Source organism: Calonectris borealis, chromosome 7, assembly GCF_964195595.1.
Source record: "Calonectris borealis chromosome 7, bCalBor7.hap1.2, whole genome shotgun sequence".
In the NCBI taxonomy this organism is placed as follows: domain Eukaryota; kingdom Metazoa; phylum Chordata; class Aves; order Procellariiformes; family Procellariidae; genus Calonectris; species Calonectris borealis.
The window spans coordinates 4,225,202-4,243,192 of record NC_134318.1 but is presented as its reverse complement, the minus strand read 5'-3'; the positions used below and the strand labels follow the sequence as shown (position 1 = coordinate 4,243,192).

At 39.6% G+C, this 17,991-nt stretch overlaps 1 protein-coding gene across 2 annotated transcripts in view; it reads left to right on the top strand.

The window, feature by feature from the left end:
* PCDH15 (protocadherin related 15) overlaps positions 1–17,991 on the top strand; it is an 827,781-nt gene that overhangs the window by 569,849 nt on the left and 239,941 nt on the right. For both annotated transcript variants that reach the window (XM_075154074.1, XM_075154076.1), the window contains one exon: positions 291–461. In XM_075154074.1, the coding sequence (XP_075010175.1) occupies positions 291–461 (171 nt within the window). The remainder of the gene's footprint in view (positions 1–290; positions 462–17,991) is intronic.

The following is a 17,991-nucleotide window of genomic DNA, read 5'->3' as shown; positions in this document are numbered from 1 at the left end:
TACATTTAAGACATGTTAATTCCTGAGAATTAGTTTCTCAAAACTGTGTTATTTCTGAGTGATAGACATCTCACGGTATTTCTTAATTCAAGAGGTCAACTTTTACCTTTTAATTGTATTTCTGAGGCTTTAAGGCTGGAGCTCTGAGGCTGACGTTTCTGTAATTAGCTATTTCCTAGAACCTGGATAGTTACGGTGCTTATATGTTTTGCCCTTACCTTTAACTTTAAAATTTTTTGTAGATTCTGAATTCAGAAGGTCTCACCAAATGTAACTCATTTGCTCCACAGGACCGAGCCCAAAATCTTAACGAGCGAAGGACAAGTACAACCACCCTGACAGTAGATGTGCTCGATGGGGACGATTTGGGACCAATGTTTCTTCCTTGTGTCTTAGTGAATAATACTCGTGACTGTAGACCTCTCACCTACCAAGCGAGCTTGCCAGAACTGACTGATCCTGTAAGTCCTCTTGATTTTTTGCAAGTTTTATATGTTTGTTTTGCAAGCAACTGTCATCTTTTTCTGTGGACACAATTGAGAACTGTAACTAGAAAGGTCATGTATGCTTTATGCCATGTTTTATGTGCTAAACAAAAGAAAACCAAGGTAAGAGATATGTAGGAATAGATGGTGAAATTCTAACTTTGATACAATGGCAAACTGCTCATTCACTACAAGGACTGAGTCTCGCTGGAATTCGGTAAGTTGTGGAATTGCTTTTCCTGATATGTCCGTGTTTTGATCTCGAAATATCCTGGAGAAGCATCTTTTGAGTAGGGACTTGACATGTTACTCCATTCAGGATTGTTACAGACCTCAGGAGAAAGTTTTTTGTTGGTGGTGGTTTGTTTTTTTTTTTTTTGGAAGAGGAAGCATTAGTCACTAGTCCCTGAAAAGTTTATTTGTTGCTGTTACCTGGTTTCAGTCAAGAGGCACTAATGAGCAATGTGTGTTTATCCCATGTAGATGCCTGTACCAAGTATGTCAGTTAAAACATCAGTTAGGATGGGGATAAAGGTCAGTGTAAGGCTCGTTTCACACTGGAATGTGCACAATGAATCACAAAAGGAAGAGGTGGGAGCTTCGTCGTTTCTTGATGCATTTCTTCCCCTTCCTTAGAGGAGAACTGCTGCTTGGTATGGTGGAGATGTGCATCTCTGTGGTGGGTGAAACAGAAATATGAATTTCTTAATTGGTATTGATATATGACCTTTGATTCATGTATTTGAGAATATAAAAAGGAAGAACCAATTGAATCACTGGGTATTACCCCACCTAGTTGACGTTGACATTAAGATGACATTAAGATAACGTTAAGTATTGACATGAAGATCATGACTTCCCTTGTCCACTGCAGGACACTCTCTGTCCTCCTTCCTCCGACCAGGAGAGGAGGGAGGTTGAGGCTGTAAGTGTGGAGGCTCCTGCTATTCTCTGCCCTGTTTGTCTTGCCCTCCTGTCCCTCGTAGTCTTTTGCCAGCCCCCATGTTATGCTTTCCTGCTTTGTCTGGCCTCACAGTCCCGCTGCAAATATGCTTGAGCAGGGTCACCAGGCACTGCCGCCACCTTGCTTGGTTGATTCAGATGATACTCTTAGCGACTTTCCAAATCTCTCACAGTTGTTTTATTCATTTTAGGAGCAGTTGAAATTGTGTCTATATACAGCCGTTGATCAATTGCTCCTGCACAGGTTAACAGTACAGGCTCTGGTTTAATAGCCAGTACAATCTCAAGGAGGTAAGGCAGGGCTTGTTGTAATCAAGTTGTGTGATCAGTGTGCCTTCGGGGTAAGGGAGGGTTAGAACAAATTTCAGGGAGGTGGTGTAAGTCCATCTGGACTCCTTGGAAAACTTCTGGGAGAAGACTGGGTCTTACAGGGCACATGCACCTCCAGAGGAGGTGAATCTCTTCCTAAAATAAGGTGTAGCAAGACTGGAGCCTTGATATTCAGCTTCTAACAGCAGCAAATCAGCTGTGAAAGGGAAGGGGAGAGATGTTCATATTTAACCTTGTTACATTGATTTACACATATATCTCCCCCCACCTTGGTATTTGATAACCCTTTGTAACTGTATTTTGGACTGTGTGAATAAATGGTTTTACTTGAAATTTTACATTAATTAGGCTTTGGCTTAGTGTCATTTGAAGGAAACTGGGTAACCACAAGTTACTCTCCAGCTGAGTATGCAGCCTCATCAGGGTTACGAGGGCACCCAAACTATGCAGGATGGCAGAGTATGACCCGATTTTATCTGCACAGATCTGATAAGAGTTGCCAGTACAGAGGCAGGTGAGGCAGAAATTATTAATTACAGGTGTTTGGTTTTTAGCTGGTTACCTTAAGTTATAATGCAAATCATACAATTTTCCTGATACAGCTCTCACGAATGGAAGGAGTCCAGCTCTGTATCCATTCCTGCCCTCGGTCAGGCACATACGCCGCGCTGGAAGACAAAGCGGTGTCTGCTAAGGAGGGTGTCTAGGCTAGGAAAAAACTGACTGGTGATTTAGGTGCTGAGTTGCAAAATGTATTCATTTAACTTCATAAGCTACAATCTGTTGAGGTGTCAGCTTTTTTAGTTTGCTTTTTGGCTTTTTTGCGTCAAACTGCACCTTGAGAAATCTGATCTATGAAATGAGAAACCGGTGCTGTTGATAAACTACCAGCTATTAACTGTTTATCTATTTGTAGCACTGCAGCTGTTTTGATGAACGGAAGTGGAAGAAGATGTTTGAACTCAAAGTTTTACCTTGGTACCTCAAATATTTACTTGACTTATAAATTATAATTCATTTAAAAGATATGAATGGTACCTAAAAAGGTTCAGCTAGTGAACGTATGTATTACGTTTGTCCTGCGAACAGCAGTATAATAAAATGCAGAGAAGCTTGAGCTGTCTGGGCTGGACAGGGGCTGACAGTGGACTCACGCTATGCGCTGATCTGGCAAAGCAGCCTGGGCAGAGGACCTCTTTCAGACATAGGCTGGAGATTTCTAGTGTTGCACCATGTAGACAAGACCCATCTGAGTCTTTGAGGCTGTAAGACTATAACTGCTATGTCAGGTTATATAGAAGCTGATAGTGACCAATATACTCCTCAGAATGATTTATCTGGAGTTTCTTGCACCAGTTTTGTTTTTTTTTTTTTTAAAGATTAATCTTTGCTACGTTGTAGGTGTTGAATCTTCCAGTGGATGGAGCAAATAGAACAGAATGCTGTTGGCTGAAGTTTTTTTAATCGTAGCCACTACATAGGCTAAAGGACTGTTTTTAGTCCAATGTTGTCATTTTTTTAATTTGCTTTTTAATTTTTCAATGAACATGAGAAGGAATATTAATGAATCTAGAACAAAGAGCGTTGAAGTATGAATTATTCAGAAGCAGTAGCTTGAAAGAGAAGTCCTGCTTTACAGGGCAAGATGCCTACTCAGCTGATCTAAAAGTAAAGAATTTAATGTGACTGGTAAGAATAATACTTTTGTTCAGTTTTGCACGATTACTTATCTTTAGTTGGCCTCCATCCATGAATTTACTGAGGTAAAAATGGCATTTCCTCTCCAAGCTTCTTTCCCTTAGATGCTCTACAGCAGTTGGATACATTGGCAATGAACAATCCATACAGCATGCGCTTTGTTTATGGTCTTTGGCTGGCGGAGATGGAAGAGGCCAGCAAAATTAACACATCTCTTTGTTACCAGAGAAGCAATTTATTTTCCTGAAGAACAATATCAAGGTTTACACTATGCCTTCTGAGAGTTGGTCTGACTCATGGCTGTATTAATAATACTATTAAATCTGCTCCAGGCTGGGCAGAGTGCTGTATAATTACTGTTATACACTTGTAAAAACCTGTTTTGCATTTCTGCCACTTGCACAGGTGTAAATTCCCCCAAAGCTGCAGCTCTTCCAAGCGGAGCCAAGGGTTATCCGATGATCCTCTCTGGGTGTGCACATAGAATGAAATGTCGTGATAGTACCTTCCCGGTCAGCCGGGTGCTGCCTGTAGCCAACTGAACTTTGCCACAGGGTGCGACGTTCTTCATTGGCGGTTGCCTGGTTTTGTGAGTGTCGCTTTTGCAGTGCCACCAATGAGCTACTGTAATTAATTGCTATGATGGCCTCATTAGGTCTAGGACCACAGCTAAGATCGTATAAACATCGGTGTCTCTGCTATCAAATGGTTGTGAGGTGCTTTTGCACCTTTGTAGAGGAGGCAGAAACTCATAGTTCAGAGCAAACAAACTTTGGATGTTTTTATAGCACATGAGCTATTCTGAGTGCTTAATCCTGTGGCAGGTGAGTGGTAAGCGAGAGCTGAAGTGCCTCACCACTGCTGAAGCCTGGACACAGGGCTAAGTCAACAGCCTGTAATCCACACCTTAGATTATGTATTGCTTCCCTGGGCAGTAATTTGCTTCTGAAGAGCTACCTGTTGAGTCTGATTCGGTGCCCGTGACAGTAATGGAGTAAACTGCTTTACAGGTTCCCAGACTAGGAGGGAAAAGAAACAAATCTGCTGAGTTTTGAGTTCTCTAATAATCATTGCAAAAATTATTATCTTGCAAAAAAAAGACGCCAAAGCCCACAGTAAGACAGCATTCAAAGCCATTGTTTGAAGTTCTGTCTCATAATACATGTGCAAATCCTTTCACTCCATTTCCTCTAGGGGAATGCAAAGTACAGCTTCAGTGTTGTCTTACAATGAGCTCGCGTAAACCTTTCAAAAATTCAAGTTCCACAAGCCAAATATATTGCCTTATAACAAAAGGAAAAACAATTCTTTGCTAGATGAAAGGATGCATGTATGAACCTCCTGTGTCTGCTAATTGCTCCATACACTTCTATGTGTGTTCCCTAGTTGTCACCATCCTACTTTCTCTCTGGGAATGAATTTACTGTTGTTAGATAAATTTCAGTTTCCAAGAAAACCTGTCTTGTTTGTTGGTTGGGTTTTTTTTTTCCTGTTGTTGTTGTTACATAGTTTTATATTTATCTTAGTGTTTCTGTGTCTGATCAAATCTGGTAAGTAATTTTTTTCCCATTGTCTCAGGAAGATTTCAATAAATTAGCACTTATTATCAGGATGTGCAAGTTGTCAAATGGAGTTAAAAAAATATAACCTCATGAATGTCTCATAACATTGGAAAGACAAGTTCTGTTCCCTCTTTCCCCTTCAGTCTGTTCCTGTCATGCTCACTTTGTGAAGGTTTTGTCCATTTCTATATTCCAATGTTTTCCACCATCATGCAAAGAAGAAAAGCCAATTAGCAGTAAAATATAGATTAAGTTTTAATCAGTTGCTGGACTAGTTTTGCAACAAACAGATTCATTATCAGGTTCCATAGGGTAATTATCCGTCCACATGAACACTAATGCACTCCGTGACACCTTCGAGGCTTTCTTTGTACGAATTCAAGATTCAACACTTCAAACACCTAGCTGCATTATGCGACATTGCTTATTAATGCACCGCTGATGTATCTTTCTACATGGAAAGTATTTATTTTTGTACTAATTATCCTCAGTATCCTTAGGAGTTGTGTCAGCAGGGACGTTACAAAGTCTGTGGGCTCAGCTGCCCTGTTGAGCAGAGACTCAAGGAGATGGCTCTGAGCAGAGGGCTGCTGGATGAAAGGCAAAAAAAAAAATATTCTCCAAAGAGCAGTGTGGTCGAGGGAGGTAAAAAAAGACATTGAAGAGCAGGAAGTGCCCTTGGAAGCCCTCAAGCTTTTGTTAGCAAGAAGGACCTCTTTAATTAGAGTAGTTTGGATTCAGGAGCAGAAAACTGAACTTTTAAGAGGTGGTATTGTAATCCTGCTGGTTAAAAGCCTTGCTTGATCAGTCAGGGAGCGAGTCCTCCCTCAAGAGCACTGCGCGCATCCGGTAACACATCGTTTTGAAACTGTGGAAACTGCAGACTTTTGATGGTAAGGTGAAATGAACAGTTTTGCTCTACTGTCGCAGAAATCAAGAGTTACAATAATTTTTTTATTGCAAAGTTAGGTCATTATATATTCTGTATTAAAACTGAGCAGAGTCTTTTCTGGTCACTTCAACAAGCTCCCCCCCCCCCCCAGGAGAAAGGTTTTGAATACTTCATGCAAGGGACAAAAAAGTCCTTGACTTTCATGTATGCAAAGCATAATAAACCATCATAATATTAAGAATTGTGGCTATACGGTAAATTCATAAAATCCTCAATATATCTTGACAGAAAGTACATCTTTCTTGGAATCCAGAGTCACTTGGGACTCCACAGAGTCCCAGTTAGCAGTGACAAATGTGTTTTGCATCAGACTGATAGTTACGTCAGAAATGACAGGTGCTTTTTAAAACTTGCATTTTATCTTTTCATTTCTTGAACTCTAGGGGCAATCACAACAGTTTTTCTCCAAGCCATTTCCCATTCCCTTATAGCGTTCTAGCTCAGCATCACAGGGTGACGTGCTGTACCAGTTGCAGTAAAATACCTTTCATACCACCTTCCCTGGTGTATTGCTGTTTGGCAGTTACTGGCATTTATTGCTTGGGGAATTGGGAACTGACCCTTTATGGCACCTTCTGGGCACCATCACCTATTGCAGAAGGGAGACTGCGGGATGTGGAGGAAATGGGTTATTCTCTGGGTGTGAGAAATGGAAATGCCGTAGGAGGGAACGGAGACTGCAGCAGTACGGGAAAGGCTAGTTGTATTGCGGTGGAGAAGAAAAAGGGGTTTGGTGGAGGACTGAAGTCATTTGATCAGTGGGTGGGGGTGGTGGTGGGAACACAGGACACTTCATAAGTAACCAGGTTTAATCAGCTCTGTACAAACCGGTTCTATGCTTACTATGGAGAGCTAATTAACATCGCAGAGGATGTGCTGGTTTTTCAGTACTTCTGGGCTTGAGGATGACAACCACTTAACAATTCTTTCTAAAGTAATTTTATCACAGTTCCTTGCTATCTGACTGTACAAATCCCAATTCCGTCCCAACAGAAAACCTCCTGGAAATTTCTCATAGAGATACGTTACTATAAAACTTGCTGCAAAACAGGTAATGTCTGAAACTTCCAGAAACAGCATCTCCCCATCTTAGTTATAACGGCAGGTATTAGTCACAGAATAAAGTTCATCAAAATGGTCTCCTTTTTTTTTAAGTGGTGTTTTTTATTTTTATTATTTTTATTTTTTGCTGTGGGAAATACCTACCCACATAAGACATTTTATGCCGGTATCTACCATGCAAACTAAAACCAAATAACCTTCCCTGAGGTTTGAAAGAAACTTGCTAGTTCAGCCTGAGCTTCCATACAGATGCTAAGTAAGATTTTTGTGGCATTGAAACACAGAGTCTTCATAATTTGGCAAATTAAAAATTTAGTCTGAGTTGAAGTGAATATGTGTGGTTAAATCGACTTCAATAAAACCTTTCAACGTGTAAGGAAGCAGCGTCTTTTACCTGTGTGAAGTGTAAAATCTCACAGAAAAGCAGGAGTGCTTACCCCTGAAGAAAGTGGTTTCTTTCTTGCCTTATCTTCTAAGTGACTGCTTAAAGTCAAATGTGCATGGGGGTGAATTTACCCCCACTGACAGTCAAACTTGCATAAAGCTAAAAAATTAAGTTAGATTGCCAGTTTTTCTTGCCAAAGCATTTTTTTCTTGGTTAGATGTGGTACATTTAAAATTGCAAATGTTCATGGCTAATTGAAGAAGTTGGTAGTTTCTGAAGCAGTTATCTCTCAATATGCCTTTTTTTCTTTGCCTTATTTTTACTAAGATTCGGAATCTTTTATTGTAACATGGTAAAAGAGGTTTGCCAGCCCTTGGCTTACTCTGCCTGTATAGTCTTATGAGATTTAGTTGCATCAAGCATCAGAAAATTATTTGAGATTTAATTTGTTTCTAATTATTCCTTTCTCAGCAAAATAGATGCTATCCAGTTTTTGGGACTAAATGCTCTTGTAGGGGATGGTATACACTTCATCCTGGAATTAGACCATGATTGAGCACAATTATGTCCGCTGGCATAATTGAATATTTAAAGTGTGGCTTGGGTTTGTGGCTTCCAGAGAAAATAGAGCTTTCATCATTAGGAGAACCGCACGTTTCTCTTTATACAAATATTTTTGGTAAGGAAAGAAGTGACTTTGCGTTCTGAATAGGCAGCGTCCAGCTCTGCAGTGGTACCTGGCATTGAGACTTAGGCTGAAATTGGAGGTATGCCGGGGCGCTCTAGGAAAGCGGATGGGCTGTTTATAGAGACACGTCTTGCTGCCTAGCCCGGTCTGTCTCTCTCTTGCGTGGTCGTCTTTTGTTGTTTTTCCCCTCCGTCTGTTTCTTTATCTCTTCCTATGTTAGGAACTGATCTTAGCTGTGAATTCAGATACGCGTTTCTCAGTAATCAATACACGGGACGCAGCAAATTTCTTATTAACTGTGCTGTGTTCATCTTTGTCTTTAACTGCGTTCATGCTGCCTGAGGATCTCTCTTACATTTACCAATAATGAACCCATGGGTTCTTTGTATCTCATCGTTTCAGGGCCTGATAGGAAAGAGAAAGAAGCATAAGCATGCTTTGGTTTGAAATAAATCTTTAGTTGAGAAGATCAACTTCTAACAGCTGTTATTTTAGAGTTTCTATACAGTCTATACAACAAATGATTAAAGGTAAAAGCTTATATTGCGTTTAACTTTTCTGCAACCATTCTCTACTGAATGTAGTCGCTCCAGAGCATAGAAAATCAGGCCTCTCGTACATTATAGACTGGGCTGTTAACTTTTTTTTTTTGCTGTATGCACATGTTGTCCAGCTTTCTGTATTAATTCTCATATTTAATGCCATAATCATTTTGCCTTTTCTTCACAAATACTCCTGTTTCTGAGCAAATGTTAGACAAAATAGCACTGGCAAATCATTATTTGCTACTAAAATGTTTATGTACTTTCTTATCTGTATATTATATCCTAGAATATTTGTTTAGAAAAGCCTGGCAATTGGTGTTAATTAGACTAAAATCTTTGGTGAAAGATAGCGTGTGCTGTCAACAGTTGAGCTGTAAAATGAATGAGTCCTGTGTATTTTTCTAGCCAAAAACGGTTTGGTAGACAGGCCAGTGGTGTCACTTCAGCCATACTACAGGAACTAACCAGAGAAATGCTTTAAACATGGGGGCTGTATCTATACGTTCTTGGGTTGTTGCTTGTTCAGTAAATTAGAAAAGAATGTGTCTGGTGTCTGAGGCTTTGAATGGTCCCTTTGCCACTGGCTGAAAGATGAGCAAATTGACCCATTTTTCAGATATGAATTTTTCATTAGCAATTTAGGTAAAACCTGAAACTCAGATTAGGAAAGGGAAAATGAAGATTGATTTCTGTGACACGTATGCAGTTGTCAGTGTATTTTTTTATTGAAAAAGGCAAATTGTTATGGCCAAGTTATTTGCAGTATAGTTGAGCAGCAGATAGCAATTTTTCTAATTAAATTTAAGCATAGATGCATGATGAACTGATAGGCAACCTTGAATTGCTTTGGAAGCTGGAAAGCAATTCAAAAGCAATGATAAAATCCTCTCTTGTGTGCAGTTTCCCCTTTAAAGTTTGTGGATAAACTTTTCATTTGCCTTTTTTTCACGCTTTTCACTCTAATTGCGGACATACAGAGGTCACCAGGTATGAACCTTAAGTTCAAGGTAATGGACAGTGTTAAATAAGCAGTAGCGTTCGCAGTAGATTTACTAGCATAGGTTTTTTTTATAACTTGATATCGGTGATTTTGAATTAACTCTGTGGAAATGACTCAGCAAAGTCAAAATGGACAGCTTTGATAAGCTATTGATTATCTGCATGATAAGGAGTCATAAAAGGTGTTTTAAGTCTTCCGTTATGATTTTCCCCTATCTTTTCCATTTTTGTGATTGATTGTCTGTCTCCCATATGCCATCTCTTGATAAGTAGAGCCTTTTGTTTAAAGGAAATGTCACTGAAAAGTAGTCAAGCATGAAAAGGTTAAAATTACAAAGATGTGATGTTACAGGTAATTAATTTTTATGTATTTGGGAGTATACTGAGATGGCATGGCTAATTAAAAAGAATTGTCAGTAAAATTGTCAGTAACTTTAATATGTGAATACATGAACCTGGGAATTGTTTTCTATAATCTCTCTTAGCAGGCAGGCAAGCACTTCACTTGTTGATATATTGATCAGGCAGGACAGTCACTGTCAAGTATCTAAGATTAACTTGCGATTTTAAATATAGATGTATTTCAGATAGAAAAGAAGTTAAGTTGTCTGCTTTTCACTTCAACAACAAAAAACCCCTCTGCTTTTAACTTATAAAACGTGATGAATGTTTAAAGAAACCAGATGTTTCGGTTATTGAAAACACTGTTTCTGGTTGAGAAAATCATAGCAAGGCTGCAGAATAAGTTAATATAGTCTGAAAGATACTTTCCTGCTGGTGATTTTAACCAACTTGCATTTCAGAAATAGAGTTGATGTCTATGGGTAGGAAGGAAGTGATATGTCACAGTTCGCTCTGAGTACAGGAAGCTTGCTTTAAATGCGGCGTTGCTGCAGTGGAGATCTTGCCTCGTATGTTTGGTACATACCGGAGAAAGGGGGGAGAACAGTGAATTTCTGTGAATTGAAAGATAGAACAGGAAGACACGTGGACTTTTTGTATAATGTGAAAAGAGAATTGGTTGAGCATGATTTACACGCTTTAGGTTTTCATCACTACTAATCTTTCTTAAAATGCGCAAGTGGAGGTTTTAAGGGAAAAAGGATCAAACTTGACTGAAAACTGAGAAGTCTAGGACAATATATAGTAAAAAATGAAATAAGAAAAGAAAATATCATTGCAGATCATCTTTGAAGTTGTGTTTGGGGTGAGAGAAACACATTTTGTTTATTGCTAGGACTGGGTTATCAAGTGCCCCGTGATACACAGTGGCTATGGGGCGCCCTGGCTGGCGCAGGAGGAGCAGGACTCTGGTAGCTCACCAGAGACCCAGTGTGGGCTGGATATTTGGCTGATGAAAACAGGCACATTTTCTAGGTATTTATCAAGCTGTAAAGTGAAATTTTAGAGAGTTAATCTCAAATCCGATTCCTTTAATTATCGAGAGTAAGGGGGGAATAAACTGGTAAAAATGACTGATTTTATCATATACATAATTTTCTTCTTTTTTCCAAGTATGGAAATGTTCCATTAATTGCCTGATATTTATCATCATGGTTAGTAACTTACTGGGAACACTAATGGCAAAATGTTCAATTCTTATAGCTTTGTCAGAAGCTAAGAAGAAAAAGGGTCCTGATTTTGCTTGGAAGAAGTAACTGTGGAGCTGTAATTAGAAATAATTTCCTTTCAGAAATGAAGATGATCTGCTTTGATTCAAACTTTGGTCTGGCACATCAGCCACGTAAGCCAAATACATAAAATGTTGGAGAGAGATCACCGCATTTCCTGGGTGGGTTTGATATGTGCAATAGTACAGGTTCACTAGCGTAAACCACCTTCTTGTGGTAAACCAACGTCCAAAATCTGTTCAATTAATGAAGTATAAAAACTGCCAAACACCCTAGTCTTAGTTGAAAAGATCTTGCTGTTTCATGCTATTGGATTCTTTGTTCATTCTCCAGTTTTCATTTTCAAGTGTGTTACAAAGAAGGGAAAAAACCCTCACCTGCCTCATAATAAAGAAGACTTGAGCATAATGTGTGAGATCACACAGCTTACAAAAATAATTACGTGAGGAGAGTAGAAAAGTGCGATTCCTCACGTTTGTGAGATATCCCACAACCTGGGGTTTGAAACTGTCTTGCTTTCTGTGATGGCATTAAGGGATTTCAGATACAAAGTAATTGAGCCTTTCTCTCCTCAAAAACTAGAGTTTCAGGAGAGGAAAGAGTGCCTGAGAAAGCACCATCCCTGTCTCGGTCTGAGCTCCGGTCTGTATCTGGAATATACAATCAACTGTTTGTGTGATTTAATTGCTGTCTTGGATATTTGCCATGACAAAAAAGCCACTTTCACAATATGTACGTCTGTTTTCTATTTCATAAAACCGTGTTTGTTATGGCGTGAAGTGGAGCTATTGTCGAAGAGGAAGCATATGTATTCATTTATTTGATCCTTAAATGTCATTTAGAAACATTTAAAGGTTTTAAATGTTGACATTTAGACAAAATACTTTTGTAGTGATGCTTTATCAGTGAGCTTCACTTCAGAAAAATTCTCATCTATGTTGTAACACTGATTCTTGTAGAGATAATTATCATTTCAATAGCTAGGCTATCTTGTTAAACTGTAAACTAGCTGTTCATTAAGGGTCAGGAAGAAAGATTCCTCTTTTCAGCTTATTATCACAATGCAGAGGGTGCAGACTATATTAGTTCTTCAGTTAATCAAATAATGATTTATCAGTGAAGGTTTTGCAGATAAGTGCAAGTACACTTGCAGGTAATGGGAGATAAAGTAGGAGAGGAGCTTCCTCTCTGGGGCGGAAGTGTTAACCCTCGGAGGCTGCGGGAGGCACTCCGGGTGCTGCTTCCCTTTTGATCACCACAAAGCCCTGTCGTCCCACTCGGAAACAGGGCAGCAGGATTTGCTGTCACCTTCTTGTCAGCAGTTGTGTGGCATTCCACGCCCAAGAGCACGTGATTTGGCGCAGACTTCCTCGCCAGGCTTGGCATTCACAGTACGGCTCTTGCTAGCAAAGTAGGTATGGCAGCTCAGAGCTCACCTTGGGCTGCTCTACCTGGATTTTTGGTTGTCCCTGGTCTTTTAAGGCTAACTTGGGAGTCTCCTTGGTCCACTGCAGCCTGCGGTACAGACGTGCCCTTGTTCTACTTTTCGTCGTTGTCGTGTTCCCAAGGCGGTGTTTGCCCTTCAGAGGCCAGCAGCCTTCCCAGCTGTGCCGTCCACCTTGGGATCACACCGGGGAGGGAGCAGCCAAAGGAGCCTTGTTCTCCCAGCCCAGCAGCTCAGTTTTTCCGTGGTGCCCTGACCCCTTGTCTAAAAGCCAGAGAGAATGTGTTGTGCCATGCCAAAGAGCGTTTCCCTGCCTCCAGCCGTGGGCTTGCACAATGCAGCGTAGGGTAGGGAGGGGGCAGCCCACCATCACCATTACCAGTCTGATTGCTTGCCTCTGCTCTGTGCTATTGATAATGCTTCTGTAGAAAACCTTGCTTAAATCCTAGCAGTCCTTCCTCTAGAGCGTGAGGAAATTCACGGTGAGCTGGAACGCCCTCTTCTGAAACAAGAAAACGTGGTTAGTCTGCATTTGGCTCTGCATCAATACCTCTGGCAGTACGGCAGTGCTCAAATTTAAAGCAGCTCATATGGCTAGATAGGTAGGAGTTTGCTTTGTAAATAATTCCTGCTTTTTGTTCTGGAAGAGTATTGGGATTTGAGAAGAGAAACATTTAAACGTGAAATTTCACTATGCCTTAAAAAGATGTGAGGATGAGCTTATGGATGAAGTATATGAGCATTGCAGGTTGCATGTGTACGTGCACACATATGATATATCCGCACAACTGCACGAATTGGTTGAAAATTAAAGCATCCAAAATACACCTAAGAAAACCAATTCTTTTCTATAACCTTCAATCTAAAAGTGGCATTAATGCCACTGTTAATGTTACCATTAAAGCTACGTAGTAAAGTGGTTATAATAATGGTGATATAGAATTTGTAGCTGGCTCTGGGCACAAAATCTCTACCTAAAATTCTCTCTCGACAGGGTGACAAACTTTAATGAGAAAAGGGCAGTGGTGGATACAGTTTGAGTAAAGTCAGGTGTTAGGTGTTGCAGCTGATGTTCCCATGCCTGAACTAGAAAAGTGCCCATCTAGTTGCAAGTATTTAAAAAAAAAAAAAAATCAGTAAAGAAAATGTAAATGTTTCTTCTCAAAGCTGAGAGCGGTGGTGCGTAGTGGTGTTTTGCTAACCCCTAATGTTGCACCCCTGTATCAGCCTGACCGATGGGAACACTGCTTGACTGCGGATTCAATACTTCCAAAATTTCCTCTCCTTTGAGACTTTTCACCTTGCTTGTTTGTCCAGGTGAGAAAATGGCTCTACCAAAGCAAAGTTCTCTGAAGGAAGACACTAAACGTGTAAATAAAAAGCCAAACCAACAACATTATCTTAATAAAATCTATGTGTAAAATGAATTAGTCAAGAGACAAAGGATCCGGGTGAAACACTGACCTATTCATTTCTATGTTTACCTTTTTTGGCATTTTAAATGAATTACTGTTTTGTTATGGGTTTCTTCGTCTAGTTTCATATAAATTAGTATAAGAAAGGTCCCACCAGTGATACTGGTTATACTTCCCCAAAGGGTTCTCCCATGTCGCAGTTAGAAGCGCTGTCTTAAAAATTGATAATAGATATTTTTTTTGTGTGTGTTCTGTGAATATTTTAGCAAAGGTAAACTTTTAACCCCTGTGGTGCCTGTAGCAAGGAGCACCATAGCATGACTGTATTTGGGTGAAGACCCTTGTTGTTCTGTGCATTTTGAGCCTGCCACTGGGTAGTTTGTTTAGACATTGCCGAGCTGCTGGTCTGGGAGAGGCAGTGAGCGGTTGATCCCATTCACGCTCTCTGTAACACGCAGTTTTACAGACCTGTCGCTTATTTCTTCTTCGTCATTTTTTTCAGGCTGAAACGTACTTGCAAAGCCAGAGTCTGTGCCCTGGTTTTGATCATTCCTTTGATCATAACTTCTCGTGCCTTTTTGGTATATTATATTATGGCTAATTTTTCTAAAGGCATATTGAAGCCATCAGCCTCTTCTCTTTAACAGTATCAAGTAAGATTAAGTGTTTGCAAACTCAGCTGAAATTAGCAACTGTTGACACAGCTGACAACTGTATTCCTTCTTCACCTCTGAGAGAAGTATGCATTTAAAAGAAAACAAAATGGGGTTAGTATTTCACAGACTTTTGTATTGTGATGAAATTACTCTTAGAAATGAAAAAAAAAAAAATCTTAGAAATGAAAAAAAAAAATCATTACAGTATTGTTACACCGATCTTTAAATATTTTCTATTTTTTGTGAATCTGTGTCAAGCAGAAGTAGGTGCGTTTGTCTTGGGTTTTACAATTTGATTTTCTGCAGCCGTTCTCTTGCCTCATGCTGAATCCTGAACAGAAACCATAATAATAAACCTACCATCAAGAATTTGAAAGATAATCAGGGAAATAGACTTCATAGTTTGGATGGAAAAAAGTGAAATGTCAAAAAGGAAATGTTTATTGTTCCTTAATCACAATCATCACATTGGAACAAGCAGAACCTCCCGAGTGAATTCTTGCTTTTGCCTGATTTGCACAGGAGATTATACCTGCGTTGCCAAGGCAGGAGACCCATTGCATAATGCATTTTGTTTAGTCTCCAGCACAGATTCTCTGCTGGAGACATTTTTTGCAAAGCATGTCAGATACAGAAAGAGCAATTTAGTAAACACTGTAATCAGATCCTGACGAAATTCTGTTCTTTTTTGGACCTGCTGTTCCTGGAAGACATCATTGATAAAAATAGCCTCTGTTTTTCTCTTGCTCTGATTCATTATGCTATCTTGCTGCTCTTTCAAAACATTTTTTCTGCCCTCAAAGGTGGCTTGTTTTTACAAATAAATGTAAGGAATTGTGTTTTTTGACAGCTTACTCTGATAACAACATGATCTGTCAGGATATTTGAATTTCACAGTTTTCATTTGAGTAAACTGCATAAACACTGGACACAACAGAAAACTAAGAACGCAGCAACCATGGATTATATTGAACAACCAAATAAGGTGCTAAAAACTGTTTGGCAGCTACGGTGCTGAATTTAGAAAGCAGGTCCCTTTTTAATAATCAATCTCGCGTCCTAGTTTTTCCCATCACTTAGTAAAACACCCTTTGTACCCCCAGAGAAGACATGAGAGGTTAATTCAGACATGTCAACCGCATAAATTATCTGCTGTTGCTTTTTATCAGTGGCTTTTATAAATGAAAGTAAACTTCTTAAATAAATAGAAAAGTTAGATTTATTTTAAACTTGCAGATCAACCCCCCATTATAATTACTTTCTGCTTATACATATGTTTGAACCGAACAATTTTTAACAATGATTTCATAATACCAATTTTACTGTCGACTCTTAATAGTTAGATTCCCCTGGATGGACAGTTATAACACAGTTCCTGTTTTACTAGTGGTATCGATAAAAGTGCCCTTTTCACCCAAGTGCTACACAGCAAAGCTAATCGCCAGGAATGCTGCTCATATTTCATTTTCGTATCAAGTGTGGACATTTCATACAGTTTGGTTGGACTCTGCAACGTCATCTGGTGGTAAGAAGTATTATTTTAACAGAGCATGAACCTTCAGATGTAGGTACAGCGTTGCAAACAAGAAGTATCGGTGAGGTGAATTGGCTGCAAATCTCTAGGATTGACCAACGTAGATTTTGACGGGGTTGGTTTCCTCATGTAGATTTGCTGTATCTTGGGGAGCAGTTTCCGAGGCACAGAACTATTGCTGTATAAACCTGTTCAGCTCCTGTGACAATGTGATCAGAACAATTTTCTGCAGAGGATTTACTCTCCATTCTTTCAGCTTCACAGTGTGTTTTAAATCTGTGCTTGGGGTTTTCTTCCTCTCTCTTTGTATTGGCTTTCAGTTGAGATCTTAGACCAGAAGTTTGGCGTTCTGTGTTGTGTCAAAGAGGAAGGTCAGAAAATCCCATTCGCCCTGTATTCCTGTACATCTTTGTATCTCAGCCCTCGAAGAGTAGCATAGGAAATTCTGCAATCTCCTGATGCGAGGCACTGCCTCTCCCTGTGTTTGCTCACTGATCAAAGGGAGCCTCTGTAGGCGCTTACAGCTATCAATGGGAAGGCAAGAAGAGAAGAATGGTGGGGTTTGACATGACATACTCAATCTGACTAATGACAAGTTTTTGGTAGTATCTTCAGCTAATATACTTTTCTAGGGTGTTTCTTGCTTTTTGGATTTACTTCACTTGTGGTTGGATAACTCCATTGAAACATTTTCTGCATTTTACTGACGTGCAAGTACTTTATGATGGATTTGCGTTCATTAGTGTTTTGTCACAGCCCTTGTTGTACTGGCAAAGCATCTGAAGCAGCAGCAAGAAACGATATCGGAATGGTTTTGCAGTTCTTCCTGCTGTTTTAGTACTGTGTGTTGCCAATAGTGTATGCATTTTTGCACAGCGTGGATATAACTCAGCTAATTTCCGATTTACAGCTTCTATTCTAATCTCACGTTTCTCGAGAAAGCACAAGGAGAACCAGTGTGACCTTAATGAGTCATCAATTCATCAAAAACTTTCTTGGTTTTATATTGTAGGGCTGTCTTTGAAGGGGTAACGTATGTTGCTTTACTAATATTTTCTATCCAGCAAAAAGCTTCTCACCCTTGTTTGCATAGAGATGAGAGTTCTGCTGTCTCGATTGGTAAATTCATCAACTAAGCTATGAGTGTGATGGGCGCTGAATGCCTCCAGGCTTTATTTGAAGTCCATTGCGCACAGCTACAGCTTCTTAACTGGGAAAGCTGAAAATACAATACTTTTCAGGGTTTAAAATGCTAGTATGAAAAGTCTTGTGTTAATTAGTTGCGCTAATATTGACCACCCTACTCTGATAAAATACATGTATCTATATTGGTTTCAACTGTGAAAGAAACCCAAGAAAACCTGATGGTTAAATGCAATGCATTGTTTTCTTTTGGAATATTTCATGTTGTCAGTAGAAGTTATCATTCTGAAATACTCTACAATTCTCAGCACCTCCTAGAAAATAACACGATACACACAAAAACATGTGGGGAAAAAAAAAGAATGCTGCATCTGTCTGTCCATACAATTTGGATGTTGCAAAGCATTATGTGCCTCTTGTTCAAAGCAATAGAGACTATAAATTGTCAAACACAAGAAATAGCCTGTGTGTTTCGGTGATTTAATCCGGTTTGCCAAAC